Source organism: Eumetopias jubatus, unplaced genomic scaffold (genome assembly GCF_037043125.1).
Source record: "Eumetopias jubatus isolate StellerSeaLion01/CBP00866 unplaced genomic scaffold, mEumJub1_p1.0 scaffold_10, whole genome shotgun sequence".
NCBI classification, from domain to species: domain Eukaryota; kingdom Metazoa; phylum Chordata; class Mammalia; order Carnivora; family Otariidae; genus Eumetopias; species Eumetopias jubatus.
The window spans coordinates 6,937,397-6,951,231 of record NW_028274816.1 but is presented as its reverse complement, the minus strand read 5'-3'; the positions used below and the strand labels follow the sequence as shown (position 1 = coordinate 6,951,231).

The 13,835-nt window shown below is 43.3% G+C and overlaps 1 protein-coding gene across 2 annotated transcripts in view; it reads right to left on the bottom strand.

Moving 5' to 3' along the window:
* Positions 1–1,047: 1,047 nt before the first annotated feature.
* The window catches only part of CNEP1R1 (CTD nuclear envelope phosphatase 1 regulatory subunit 1), a 29,974-nt gene continuing 17,186 nt past the window's right edge, over positions 1,048–13,835 (bottom strand). The window contains exon 7 of one of the 2 annotated variants that reach the window (XM_028094542.2): positions 1,048–1,481. In XM_028094542.2, the coding sequence (XP_027950343.1) occupies positions 1,386–1,481 (96 nt within the window). In that variant the 3' untranslated portion in view covers positions 1,048–1,385. The remainder of the gene's footprint in view (positions 1,482–13,835) is intronic. The other variant, XM_028094540.2, reaches the window with a different exon arrangement.

The window sequence follows — 13,835 nt, the reverse complement described above, 5'->3', positions numbered from 1 at the left end:
TTCTTGCTCAGGTCTCAGCAAACCCTGTCTCAGTCAAGGTAGTTCTGGCTCTTCAGTGAAGAGCTGGTACATTCCCATCTGGTTTTAATTGGGCATGTCAAGGCTAGCTTTGGGTCATCCAATGATTACTACAGGATTTCAGTACTCCTTTTATTTTTTTACTTTTTTTAGGAACCGAAAGACATTTATTTATAAAATTTCTCACTTGACCAGTGGTGAGAACCAAGAAACCCTATGCCAAGAAACAGTCAACCCCAATAATAGTCTTTAAGTCAGTGTGTACAAGAGAACAGAGTAGCTCTTGATGATGAGGCTAGAAAGATGTGCCTTCTGCAGGTCTTTCATTGCACAAGGACATATACTTAACCACAAGGGTCTGTGCAAGTAGCATCATGGTATCCGTAGACTTAGCCAAGCATCATGGTATCCGTAGACTTAGCCGAGCCACTGCTTCTAGAGTGCTATTTCTTGTCTACCTTACATAGCTGTTTCCCTATTTTTGTTCATTTCTTTGTTGGCTTCTTTCTCTTTTTCTTTTCCTTGGTTGGTTTTGGATTTTTTTTTTTAAAGATTTTCTGTATTTATTTGACAGAGAGAGAGAGCGCAAGCACAGGGAGCAGCAGGCAAAGAGAGAGGGAGAAGCAGGCTCCCCACTGAGCAGGGAGCCCGATGCGGGGCTCGATCCCAGGACCCTGGGATCATGACCTGAGCCGAAGGCAGATGCTTAACACTTAACTGACTGAGACACCCAGACACCCCAGGTTTTCGACTTTTTCTCTGTCTCCTTTTCTTTCTGCTCCTCTATTGTCAGCTCCTTTCTTTCTGCCATGGTTGCCTTCTTCCTCTTCTTATCATGAACACTGGTGTAAATTGCTTTGTGATAGCCTTCCCGATTCCAAGCAATTTCTTTTTTTTTTAAGCTTTTTTTTTTTAGATTTTATTTATTTCTTTGACAGAGAGAGACAGCGAGAGAGGGAACACAAGCAGGGGGAGTGGGAGAGGGAGAAGCAGACTCCCCACTGAGCAGGGAGCCCAATATGGGGCTCCATCCCAGGACCCTGAGATCATGACCTGAGCCGAAGGCAGACGCTTAACCGACTGAGCCACCCAGGAGCCCCTCCAAGCAACTGCAATGGCAAAAAAATTTTATCCCGGGGGCAAAGATGGTGTTTTCCTCAGTGTAGCCCTGAGACCAATCCAGTCGCAGCAAAGGACCGTATTCTACAATCCAGTCAAACCTGAAGCAGAATGACCTCCACTTCTTCATAGCTGATTCGCATTTGAGCTCCTCTGAGTCCCACACATCAGGCCTGAGTTTCTCAAAACTTTCCTGAAACTCAGAATAGATTTGGTCATCTGCTTTGGTGAGTTTCAGGAACTGTGGGTCAACAGACGAAATCCGCTTGTAGCTGTTCTCGCAGGCTGCACTGCTTTCCTGGCCCGATCCATCTCAGTATCCGGATCGTTGCCGTAAGCCGCCGCTGGGAGAGAATGAGCATGTGCCAGGGACACCAGGTCCCCGGAAACTGGCTCAGCAGCCCCACCAGCTGCCCCCACAAAGCTAGTGCCCACTTCCCGGAAATGACTATTGGTGTGCTCTTTCTGCAGCTGGTTGGAAAGGGAGGGCTCATTTTATTTTAAGCTAATATCACTTTGGTTTAAAAAAAAAACCATCAGCGATCACACATTTCTTTTCTTCTTTTTTTTAAGGAATCATACATTTTTGCTTTTGCATTACCTTCCATGCCAGATCAACATCAGGATTTGTCCAATTTTCAGGTAAAAATGGAGGTAAGGAATTTTTAAAAAATGACTGACAGCTGTTCTATGGCATGTCAAGTAGTATAAAACGTTTCCTAATTGACTATGGAATCTGTGTCAAATGGGATATAACATGCAAAGCTAGGTCAACTCTAAATAATCATGGTTGCAAGTATGCAGAAGAAATACATAGTCTCTAAAAAGTTCAGACTTGGGGCACCTGGGTGACTCAGTCCGTTGAACTTCCAACTCCTGATTTAGGCCCTGGTCATGATCTCAGTGTCATGAGGATGGAGCCCTTCATCAGGCTCCATACTCAGCAGGGAGTCAGCTTGAGATTCTTTCTCTCCCTATGCCACTCCCCCAACTTGAGCACGTGTGTGCTCTCTCAAATAAATAAAACCTAAAAAAAAAATAAAATAAATAAATAAAAAGTTCAGACTTAAAGTTCTCATTTCACTCATTTAACCAATAGCAAAAGTGACAAAAATACACCTGTTGCTGATGTAGACTTCCAATTATTTATTTTGCACTAGGAGGTTAATTTCCTCAAATAGAGAACTAATGTTTTAGGAGATTAAAAAAAATTTTTTTAAGATTTATTTATTTGAGAGAGAAACAGCGAGGGAGTGGGAGCAGGGGGAGAGGGAGAAGGAGTAGGAGACAAGCAGACTCCCGGCTAAGCACCAGCCGACACGGGGCTCAGCCAAAATCAAGAGATGGACGCTAAACTGACTAAGCCACTCAGGTGCCCCTTTTAATTTATTTTTAGATTTTATTTATTTGAGAGAGACAGAGAGCGAGCAAGCACAAGCAGGGGGAGGGGCTGAGGGAGTGGGAGAAGGAGGCCTCCGGCTGAGCAGGGAGCCTGATGCAGGGCTCAATCCCAGGACCCTGGGATCATGACCTGAGCCGAAGGCAGACGCTTAACAACTGAGCCACCCAGGTGTCCCTAATTTTTCTTTTTTTTAAGATTTTATTTATTTATTTGACAGAGAGAGACACAGCGAGAGAGGGAACACAAGCAGGGGGAGTGGGAGAGGGAGAAGCAGGCTCCCTACCGAGCAGGGAGCCCGATGTGGGGCTCGATCCCAGGACCCTGGGATCATGACCCGAGCCGAAGGCAGACGCCCAACGACTGAGCCACCCAGGCGCCCCCCAATTTTTTTTTATAAGTAAGGTCTACGCCCATCGTAGGTTAAGACTTGACCTTGAGATCAAGAATTGCATGCTCTACTAACTGACCCTGCCAGGTGCCCCGTTTTATTAATATTGGGGGGGCGCCTGGGTGGCTCAGTCCGTTAAGCAGCTGCCTTCGGCTAAGGTCATGATCCCAGGGTCCTGGGATCGAGTCCCGCATTGGGCTCCCTGCTCAGTGGGGAGTCTGCTTCTCCCTCTCCCTCTGCCTGCCACTCCCCCTGCTTGTGCGCTCTCACTCTCTCTACTAAATAAATAAAATCTTAAAAAACATTTTTTTTTAAAGTATGGGATTTTTTTTTTTAAAGAATGCTGATATCTAGTGATCACTGCCTGAAATGAGCCAAATCAATTTTGTGTTATAGGATATTTTACATCTTTGTCCCTGAAATCTATTGCCTGCCTTGTTGGCTGTTTGGCTCAAAATAAAACAAGACAAAACAAATAAAAATACTGTGAAAAATACCTAGGTTAGAACACTTCTACTTGGTGAGATTTAATCCCAATACAGATTGTCCTAAATCCCATCTAACCCACCCAACCTCTGGAAAGGGATAAACCTTAAATGGCTATGATCAAAACAGGCAATCCTGTCCCAGAATGCTGAGAAACATCTTAAGGGCATATTATTTACCCAAGAAGTCAACAAAACCAGTATTTTCAGTATTTCTCATTTTAGCCATTTCAGTAGGTGTATAGCAACTGGAACTCTCAAACAGTGCTGGGGGAATGTAAAACGGGGCAGCCACAGTGGTGCCTGGCTGGCTCAGGGGGAGGAGCATGCCATTCTTGATCTCGGGGTTGTGAGTTAGAGCCCCATGTTGGGTGTAGAGATTACTTAAAAATAAAATCTTAAAAGACAAAACAAAAAAACACCATGGCAGCCACTTTAGAAACAGTTTGACAGGTTCTTGTCAAGCACTGTTTATAATCCAGCCATTCCACCCCAAGGTAGTCCCAAGAAAAGTTAATATATCCACAGACTTACACATGAATATTCATAGCAGCTTGCACATGAATATTCATAATAGTCCCAAACTGGAAACAACTAAAATGCCCACCACAGGTAAATGAAGAGGGGCACCTGGGTGGCTCAGTTGGTTAACCATCCAACTCTTGGTTTCAGCTCAGGTCATGCTCTCAGGGTTGTGCGATGGAGCCCCGTGTGACACTGTGCTCAGTCAAGAGTCTGCTTGAGATCATTTCCCCCTCTCTACCTCCCCCTCTTTTTCCCCTCATTTCAGCCCCTGCCTGTTTGCACTCTCTCTCAAATAAATAAATAAAATCTTAAAAAAAAAACCCAGTTAAGGGACGCCTGGGTGGCTCAGTTGGGCGTCTGCCTTCGGCTCAGGTTGTGATGCCAGAGTCCTGGGATGGAGTCCTGCATCGGGCTGCTTGCTCGGCGGGGAGCCTGCTTCTCCCTCTGCCTGCCATTCCTTCTACTTGTACTCTCTCTCTCTCTCTGACAAATAAAATCTTAAAAAAAAAAAATCCTAGATTATCTGCTCACTGAGTGTTTAAAAAAAACAGTTAAATGAAGAAACAAAAAAGGAACAAAAAGGGAATGAATTATGGGTACATGTACTAGCATACATAAAATCTCAAAAACATGTTGAACAAAACAAGACACGAGACTATTGTACTGTATGATTATACTATAATTTCATTTATAGTGAAACTATAGAGAAAACTCTAGAAACCACAGTGATAGAAACCAGACAGTAGTTGCCCAGGGCCAGGGGCTGGGGATAGGATTTGACTGGGAAGTAGTACTAGGGACCCTTTGGGAGTGAGGGAAATGTTCTGTATCTTGTTCATGGTGATTGTCACATGGGTGCTACATTGATCGAAATTTATCAAACTGTGTAGCTAAAACTGTATTTTATAATAATAAGAGAATTATCTGTAAATTAACCTTAATATAGTTTATTTTTTTTAAAGCCTATAGAATTTGTCCCTGTTTTGATCACTTCCCTAGATTCACCGGTGATTATAATGGGTTCCATTCCCTATTTGGAGAGTGAGAGTCCCACTGACTGTATGTATGTATGTATTTAAATTTTTTTAAAGATTTCTTTTTTAAGATTTTTTCATTTATTTGTCAGAGAGAGAGCACAAACAGGGGGAATGGCAGGCAGAAGGAGAGGGAGAAGCAGACTCCCTGATAAGCAAGGAGCCCGACACGGGGCTCAATCCCAGGACCCTGGGATCATGACCTGAGCTGAAGGCAGATGCTTAACCGACTGAGCCACCCAGGCGCCCCTCATTGACAGTATTTATTGAGCCACTGCAATGGACACTGCTCCAAGAGCTTTGTGTGTATAAGCTATTTAACCCACCAACAAGCTCATGGGATGTTGATATCCCCACATTAGAGACAAGAGAACTGAGGCACAGAGAAGTTACTTGCATAAGAGCATGTTTTTTTTTTTTTAAAGAAGATATACAAATGGCCAACAAGCATGTGAAAAGATGGCTTTTTAAAAAATATTTTATTTGAGAGAGAGAATGAGAGAGAGAGCACATGAGAGGGAGAAGAAGACTCCCTGCTGAGCAGGGAGCCCGATGTGGGACTCGATCCCGGGACTCCAGGATCATGACCAGAGCCAAAGGCAGTCGCCTAACCAACTGAGCCACCCAGGCACCCCAAGAACACATGATTTTAAATGACAAAGAGGAGACTGACCCTCCACAGTCAAACTTGAGTTGGCTTGTAGTAACTGCAGTATATTGTCTCCTCCTGATTTTTTTTCTTAGAAGTAATCTCTGCACCCAACATGGGGCTTGAACTCACGACCCCAAATCAAGAGTCACATGCTCCACTGAATGAGCCAGCCAGACGTCCGTCTCCTACTGAAATTGCTGGTATTTACTGAAGAGCTAGTAAATTGAGGAAATCAAAGTTTTAAGTCAACAAAACCAGTTGTTCTATATCTTTGTTTAATGGGAAACATCAGGTAAAGGAGAAACATGAAAAAAGGCTAAGAGTAGAACAAGGGTTCCCAAATTAGGCAAAAGGGTCCCTATATCTGTTTTTCCACTTGTAAAATGCTCCATCTAGGAAACTCATATTTATTTAGCTACCTCACTGAAAGGAAGTATTTCATGTGCATACACGATTTGAAAAGTCATAAAAGAACAGCAGTCCCTGCTTTACTTCTTCCCAACCCCAAGCCCTCTCAAAGAAGTAAACACCCTCAACCTGTTTCTCCTATTATCTTCATATTCCCCCAAATGATAGCTAATATGCTTTCTAATTTGTCAGTATATATATTATTTCTTGACTTCTTGCCCCAATAGGTAAGGACTTAGCTCTCCTATACCCCCTCCCTTATTTCTCCCTTTATCCAACAAAACTGTCCCACAATTCTTTTTTCAATGTATTTTTTTGAAGACTTTGTTTATTCTTTTAGAGAGAGAGAAAGAGAGAGTGCAAGGAGGGGAGGGGGAGGGAAAGGGACAAGCAGACTCCAGGCTGAGCACAGAGCCAGACGCAGGGCTCCCACGACCCTGAGATCATGACCTGAGCTGAAGCCGAGTCGGACACTCAACTGACTGAACCACCCAGGCCCCCCTCCTACAATTCTTGATTAAATCAACAGTCGCTGTGTAAAGTGCTAGGACAATGCAAACATTGCACACTCCTGAACTAGGAAGTACACTAAGACCACAGGAGGAGATTATGCTAAGTGAAATAAGTCAAGCAGAGGAAGTCAATTATCATATGGTTTCACTTATTTGTGGAACATAAGGAATAGCCTGGAGGACATTAGGAGAAGGAAGGGAAAAATGAAGGGGGGGAAATCGGAGGGAGAAATGAACCATGAGAGACTATGGACTCTGAGAATCAGTGTTTTGGGGGGGGGGGATGGGTTAGCCCGGTGCTGGGTATAAAGGAGGGCACATACTGCATGGAGCACTGGGTGTTAATATGCAAACAATGGATCGTGGATCACTACATCAAAAACTAATGATGTAATGTATGGTGACTAACATAACATAATAAAATAAAAGTTAAAAAATTTAAAAAAATTTTTAAATAAAATAAATAAATAAATAAATAAAAATAAAACACCTAAGTGTTCCATAAAACAAACAAACAAAAAACCCAAAAAACCCACAGGTTCTTTCTTGTACAATCCTTCATTTTTTGTGGAGTTAATAATTGCCTTTTTTCCCCATCATCCTGGTTTCCCATCAGTCTGTCATTATTTTTTTCCAAATTACCCACATCTTTGTCTCTCAACAATATTGCCCATATGTTCAAATGTATCAATTCAAGTTTCTTCCCTGGGATCTTCTTCCCTATCCCCCTACCCTTGTCTGGACTGGGAGTTCTCTAAGGATGCTGTACAGCAGTCCAGCTGGACTCTCACTGGGCCTTTTGTGTTGGACTCCCCTTTCCCTATGTGGTTGTTAGTACATGAAAAGACGGAAGTGGTGGTCATTATGATGATGCTGTTTACTATGAAAGCTCGTGGCAGGAGTCACTCTTTATAATTAATGGGAAAAGCGTCCTATAAGCATAAGTTAGCATTACAAATGTAATCAGATATAATTTATACATAGTGATTTCACTGAAAAACACAGCTGGAGGTAGCAAAATTCCAGATTTCAAGTTATATTACAGAGCTATAATGATCAATACAGTATGGTACTGGTACAAAAATAGACACATAGATCAATGAAACAGGACAGAAATCCCAGAAACAAACCCACAATTATATGGTCAATTAATCTTCAACAAAAGAGGTAAGAATAGGGATGCCTGGGTGGCTCAGTTGGTTGGGTGTCTGCCTTTGGCTCGGGTCATGATCCCAGGGTTCTGGATAGAGTCCCATATCAGGCTTCTTGCTCAGCAGGGAGCCAGCTTCTCCTTCTGCCTGCGGTTCCCCCTGCTTGTGCTCTCTCTGACAAATAAATAAATAAGATCTTAAAAAAAAAAAGAGGTAAGAATATACAATGGGGAAAAAACAGTCTCTTCAACAAATGCTGTTGGTAAAATTGGACAACAACATGCAAAAGAAGGAAACTGGACCACTTTCTTACACCATATGCAAAATAAACTCAAAATGGACTAAGGACCTAAACGTGAGACCTGAAACCATAAAATTCCTAGAAGAGAGCACAGGAAGTAATTCTTCTGACACTGGCCAGAGAAACATTTTTTCTAGATATGTCTCTTGTGGCAATGGAAATAAAAGCAAAAACAAACTACTGAAACTATATCAAAATAAAAAGCTTCTGCATAGCGAAGGAAACAAATCAACAAAATTAAGACAACCTACCGAATGGGAGAAGATATTTGCTAATGACATTTCCAATAAAAGATTAGTATCCAATGTATATAAAGAACTTACACAAATAAACACCCAAAATCAGAATGGATATAAAAACAAGACCCATCTATATGCTGCCTACAAGACACTCATTTTAGAACCAAAGACACCTGCAGATTGAAAGTGAGGGGATGGAGAGCCATTTATCATGCTAGTGGACATCAAAAGAAAGCTGGAGTAGCCATACTTGTATCAGACAAACCAGATTTTCTACCAAAGACTGTAACAAGAGATGAAGAAGGGCATTACATCATAATTAAGGGGTCTATCCATCAAGAAGGTCTAACAATTGAAAATATTTATGTCCCAAACTTAGGCACAATCAAATATATAAATCAATTAATAACAAACAGAAAGAAACTCATTGATAATAATAAAATAATAGTAGGGCACTTTAACACCACACTTACAGCAATGGACAGATCATTTAAGTGGAAAATCAACAAGGAAACAATGGCTTTGAATGACACACCGGATCAGATGGACTTCACAGATATATACTGAGCATTCCATTCTAAAGCAACAGAATACTCATTCTTCTTGAGTGCACATGGAACATTCTCCGGGATAGATCACATACCGGGTCACAAATCAGCCCTCGACAAGTACAAAAAGATTGAGATCATACCATGAATATTTTGAGGCCACAACACTATGAAACTAAGTCAACCACAAGAAAATTTTGGAAAGATCACAAATACATGGAGGTTAAAGAATATCCTACTAAAGAATGAATGGGTCAACCAGGAAATTAAAAAGTACACAGAAGCAAATGAAGAGAAAACATGACACTCCAAAACCTTTGGGATGCAGTAAAAGCAGTCCTAAGAGGTTAAGTGTATTGTTGGTTTTTTAAAAGATGGTCTTCAGGGTAGAGCAGGGGAAAAAAATAAGTCTAATGATACTGATACATAATTTTAGATAACTTAAAATTTATTTTTTAAAAAGATTTTATTTGAGAGAGGGAGAGAGAGAGAGAGATCACGAGCAGAGGAGAAGTGTAGAGAGAGCAGCAGACTCCCCACTGAGCAGGGAGCCCGATGCAGGACTCGATCCCAGGACCCTGAAATCATGACCTGAGCCGAAGGCAGTCACTTAACCGACTGAGCCACCTAGGCACCCTGATAACTTAAAATTTAAAAAGCAACTTCTAACAAGGATATATTTCTCATTTGAGTTAATGAAGTTATAATAAACTAAGTTATTTTAGTTTCCCTACTGTTATTTAAATGACAAATCTTAAGGGCTCCTGGTTGGTTCAGTTGGTGGAGCATGCAACTCTTAATATTGGGATCATGAGTTCGAATCCACGTTGGGTGTAGAGATTACTTAAAAAAAAAAAAAGGTGGGGCAACTGGGTGGCTCTTAATTTTGGCTCAGGTCATGATCTCAGGATTGTGAGATCTTTTTTTATTTTAAAGATTTTATTTATTTATTTATTTATTTGGCAGAGAGAGACACAGCGAGAGAGGGAACATAAGCAGGGGGAGTGGGAGAGGGAGAAGCAGGCTTCCCGCTGAGCAGGGAGCCCGATGCGGGGCTCGATCCCAGGACCCTGGGATCATGACCTGAGCCGAAGGCAGATGCTTAACGACTGAGCCACACAGGCGCCCCAGGATTGTGAGATCTTGCTTAAGATTCTCTCCCCCTCTCCAACTCCCTCTCTAGGAAAAAAAAAAAGGCAAATCTTAGCATTTAGTCTTTTTTTATTTTTAAGATTTTATTTACTCTTTTGAGAGAGAGAGCACAAGCAGGGAGAGAGGCAGAGAGAGGGAGAAGCAGACTCCCCACCAAGCTGGGAGCCCAACACGGGGCTCAATCCCAGGACTTGGAGGTCATGACCTGAACCAAAGGCAGACACCTAACCATCTGAGCCACCCAGGTGCCCCAGTTTTTTTTTTTGTTTTTTTTTTTAGATTTTATTTACGGGATGCCTGGGTGGCTCAGTCATTAAGCGTCTGCCTTCTGCTCAGGTCATGATCCCAGGGTCCTGGGATCGAGTCCCACATGAGGCTCCCTGCTCGGCGGGAAGCCCGCTTCTCCCTCTCCCACTCCCCCTGCTCGTGTTCCTGCTTTCGCTGTGTCTCTGTCTCTGTCAAATAAATAAATAAAATCTTTAAAAAAAAAAGAACCTTTCCCAAAACCAGGGGTCCCTGGCTGGCTCAGTCAGTGGAGTGTGTGACTTCTGATCCTGGGGTTGAGTTCAAGCCCCATGTTGGGTGTAGAGATAGTTAAAAGTATTTTTTAAAAAAGTAACCTCTCCCAAAACTAGATAAGCAAATTATGTGAGAAAAGTGATTTTTTTAGTGTACTTATGTACAGACCCAATTTCAATACCAAAGTCAAGATTCATTCATTCAACGGATAGTCACTGAACATCTTGCCAGGGGCTCCTGGGTACTGAAAATCTACATATGACAGAATAGGGACTTAAAATAAAAATCTGTTTGTAATAAAAACACCCAGGAAGTTATAGATCTTACACACATTATTTCATTAGTCCTTACAGTTCTGCAAGACAGCTACAAATAGGCCCAAATGAGGACAGTAAGGTTCAGAGAGAATGAGTCACCGGCCCCTAAGTGGCTAATGGATGAACCAGGATTACAAACCAGTCAACCTGCCGCTGGGGCTCTTCCACTACACATGGCCTGGAGTCCCCTGACCGGGCAGACGACATCATGCTCGGTTTGAAGCAGCGCCTGAGTCCTCTACACAGATCAAACTCCTCAAAGTGTGCTCCTTGGAACACTGCTTCTGTGTAGGTCAGGGGCTTAGTCGCAAGTAGGAGAAGCCAACTTTGATTAAACAGGAAACGTATCACTGAAAGGACACTGGGTAACTCAGAGAATTTTGGGGAGGTCTACAGAGACCAGCCTAAGACCAAACTTAGAAAAAAAAAAAAAAGCCCAAACTCATGCCATCCAACTGGCCTGATGAAACCGGGGCCACCACCAGCAAGCACCACTAAGCACCCTGAAACAGAAACGCAGCTTTCCAGCCTCCCCACATGGCCACGTCCTAGATGCAAAGGAGTCAAGGATGTGTTCTAGGTTGTCTGGGAGAAGCTGGACTGATTTGGCTGCTATTCCCTAAACCCAGCAAGAGTACTCAACAGGAGGCTTGGTAGATAGAAACCAAGTATCCACAGTGAGTGCTAACAGGTCACAAAATGGCAGGGAAACAGGCAGAAGCCGTTTCTCTACTGCAGGGCTTCTTGAAGCTTTTAATAAACTTTGGAGCACGGGGAATCTCCAAGAGGAGGATGTTCCCAAAATGGGTGATCACAGAACCTTTATTTCTGTAACAGGGTACATGGGACAAGAAAGGGTGGTGGGCTTCATGCTCAAGTGCTACCCCTCTCTGGCTCCCACTGGGCCACACTCATGTGACTTCCAAAAGCTCTCACTCCTCTGGTCCCCCGTGCCGAACACAAATCAAGAGCCCACGTGTGTGCAAGTCCAAGAGCCCCTGCACTGTAGCAGCAGCTCCCAGGCCATGTCCCTTCAGTCCACAGTAGTCGTCATCAAATGCAAACCCAGTTGTCACCACCCTACTCAAAACTCTCGGTGGCCTCCCACCGCCCTCGCAGTACTCCTCACCCTGGGTTCCTACTCCCTTCCAGTCTCATCTCTCGCCACAACCCCTCTCCAACTCCATGCTGCCAGCCACACTCAAAAACTGCATGTGTGCGCCCCCAGTGACCCTTCAGATCCATTTGGAAAGAACTTTTTTAGAGAGCCCAGGGCAGGCTGGACCCCCTTCCCCTGGGCATCTACACTTAACCTGTCATAGCATTTAAAAAAACATGGTAACTGCTGGATCATTGGTCTGCATGTGGGGGGCTGAGAGGGCAGAGTCTACCTCACACATTTTTCATGTCTGCTAAAAAGCAGACACTTGACTGAGCCACCCAGGCACCCCAGAACACATTACTCTTGATCTCAGGGTCTTGAGTTCAAGCCCCACATGGGGTCTAGAGATTACTTAAGAAAACAAAACAAAACAAAGAAAAAAACAACTTAGGGGCGCCTGGGTGGCTCAGTCGATTAAGCATCTGCCTTCGGCTCAGGTCATGATCTCAGGGTCCTGGGATCAAGTTCCGCATCGGGCCCCCTGCTCAGGAGGGGAGTCTGCTTCTCCCTCTCCCTCTGTCTCTGCTTGTGTTCTCGCTCACTCACTCTCTCTCTCAAATAAATAAAATCTTAAAAAAAAAACACACAACTTAAAGAAAACATCAATCAAGAGTCCAGTTCTAAAGGAGAAAAGAGCTCTTCAAAAAACAGCACTATCGGGGAGTCACAAGCCTTGATGTTTTCAGTGAGGTTGCTTAAATGGAAAACACCTAGAACCATTTTAGGTTTCTTAATCATTAGGGGCCAAAAATCCTTTCTCTTTGCATTCAGTCCACTATTCAAGAGTTTGCTTGATTTGGGGCACCTGGGTGGCTCAGTCGTTTAGCGTCTGCCTTCGGCTCAGGTCATGTTCCCAGGGTCCTGGGATCAAGTCCCACACTGGGCTCCCTGCTCGGCAGGAGGCCTGCTTCTCCCTCTCCCACTCCACCTGCTTGTGTTCCCTCTCTTGCTGTGTCTCTCTGTCAAATAAATAAAAGCTTAAAAAAAAAAAGTTTGCTTGATTCAAAAGATAAGCAGAATTTCTGCATGGTTATCTCAACTGAGATGTTGACACTGGGTAAAGTTCCAACAATGAGTTGTTTTCTTTTAGGATTTAGTTTAACAACTAGATTTAGAGAGTACAGACTCTGTAGCATACTTGATATAAACCTGGATGGTTGGCATTATGTCCAATTTATAAATGAGGAAACTAAGGTTACATAATTTGCCTGAAGTCACAAAACAAGCAAGTAGTACATCTGAGATTCAAATCCAGAAATTCTGGAATAACAGTCTTTTTTTAAGATTTTATTTATTAATTTGAGAGGGCACGAGTTGAGGGGGAGGGTCAGAGGGAGAGGGAGCAGCAGACTCCCCGCTGAGCAGGGAGCCCAACTCGGGGCTCGATCCCAGGAACCTGAGATCATGACCTGAGCCAAAGACTGACACTTAACCAACTGAGCCACCCAAGCGCCCCAAGAATCTACATTCTTAATCATCACATTCTAATGGCTCCTGAATTAAGTTCAACACACACACACAAACATCTTTTCGATCTGAGTAAAGAGACTTGGATTCTGGTGCTAGTTCTGTCTTTAATAAGTTGGGGAGAGCCATAATAAAGGCACTCTGAAAATCTGAGACTGTCTTCCCCACCTGTAATATGGGGCTGGACTCAACCAGCAATTTTGATAGTGCGGAAGGGGGCATGAAAGGGTGATACTTTGTCCATTTCAACTACACCGGAATTTTTTGGAAAATGTTCTGCTAGAAGTTAAGGGGATGAAAAATCTTTGGAACAAAAGTTTCTTTCTTGGAGTGAACAGATTCCAAGCAGTCTAACATCAAGAAATCCTTGAAAGCAGGGCGCCTGGGTGGCTCAGTTGGTTAAGCATCTGCCTTCGGCTCAGGTCATAATCTCAGG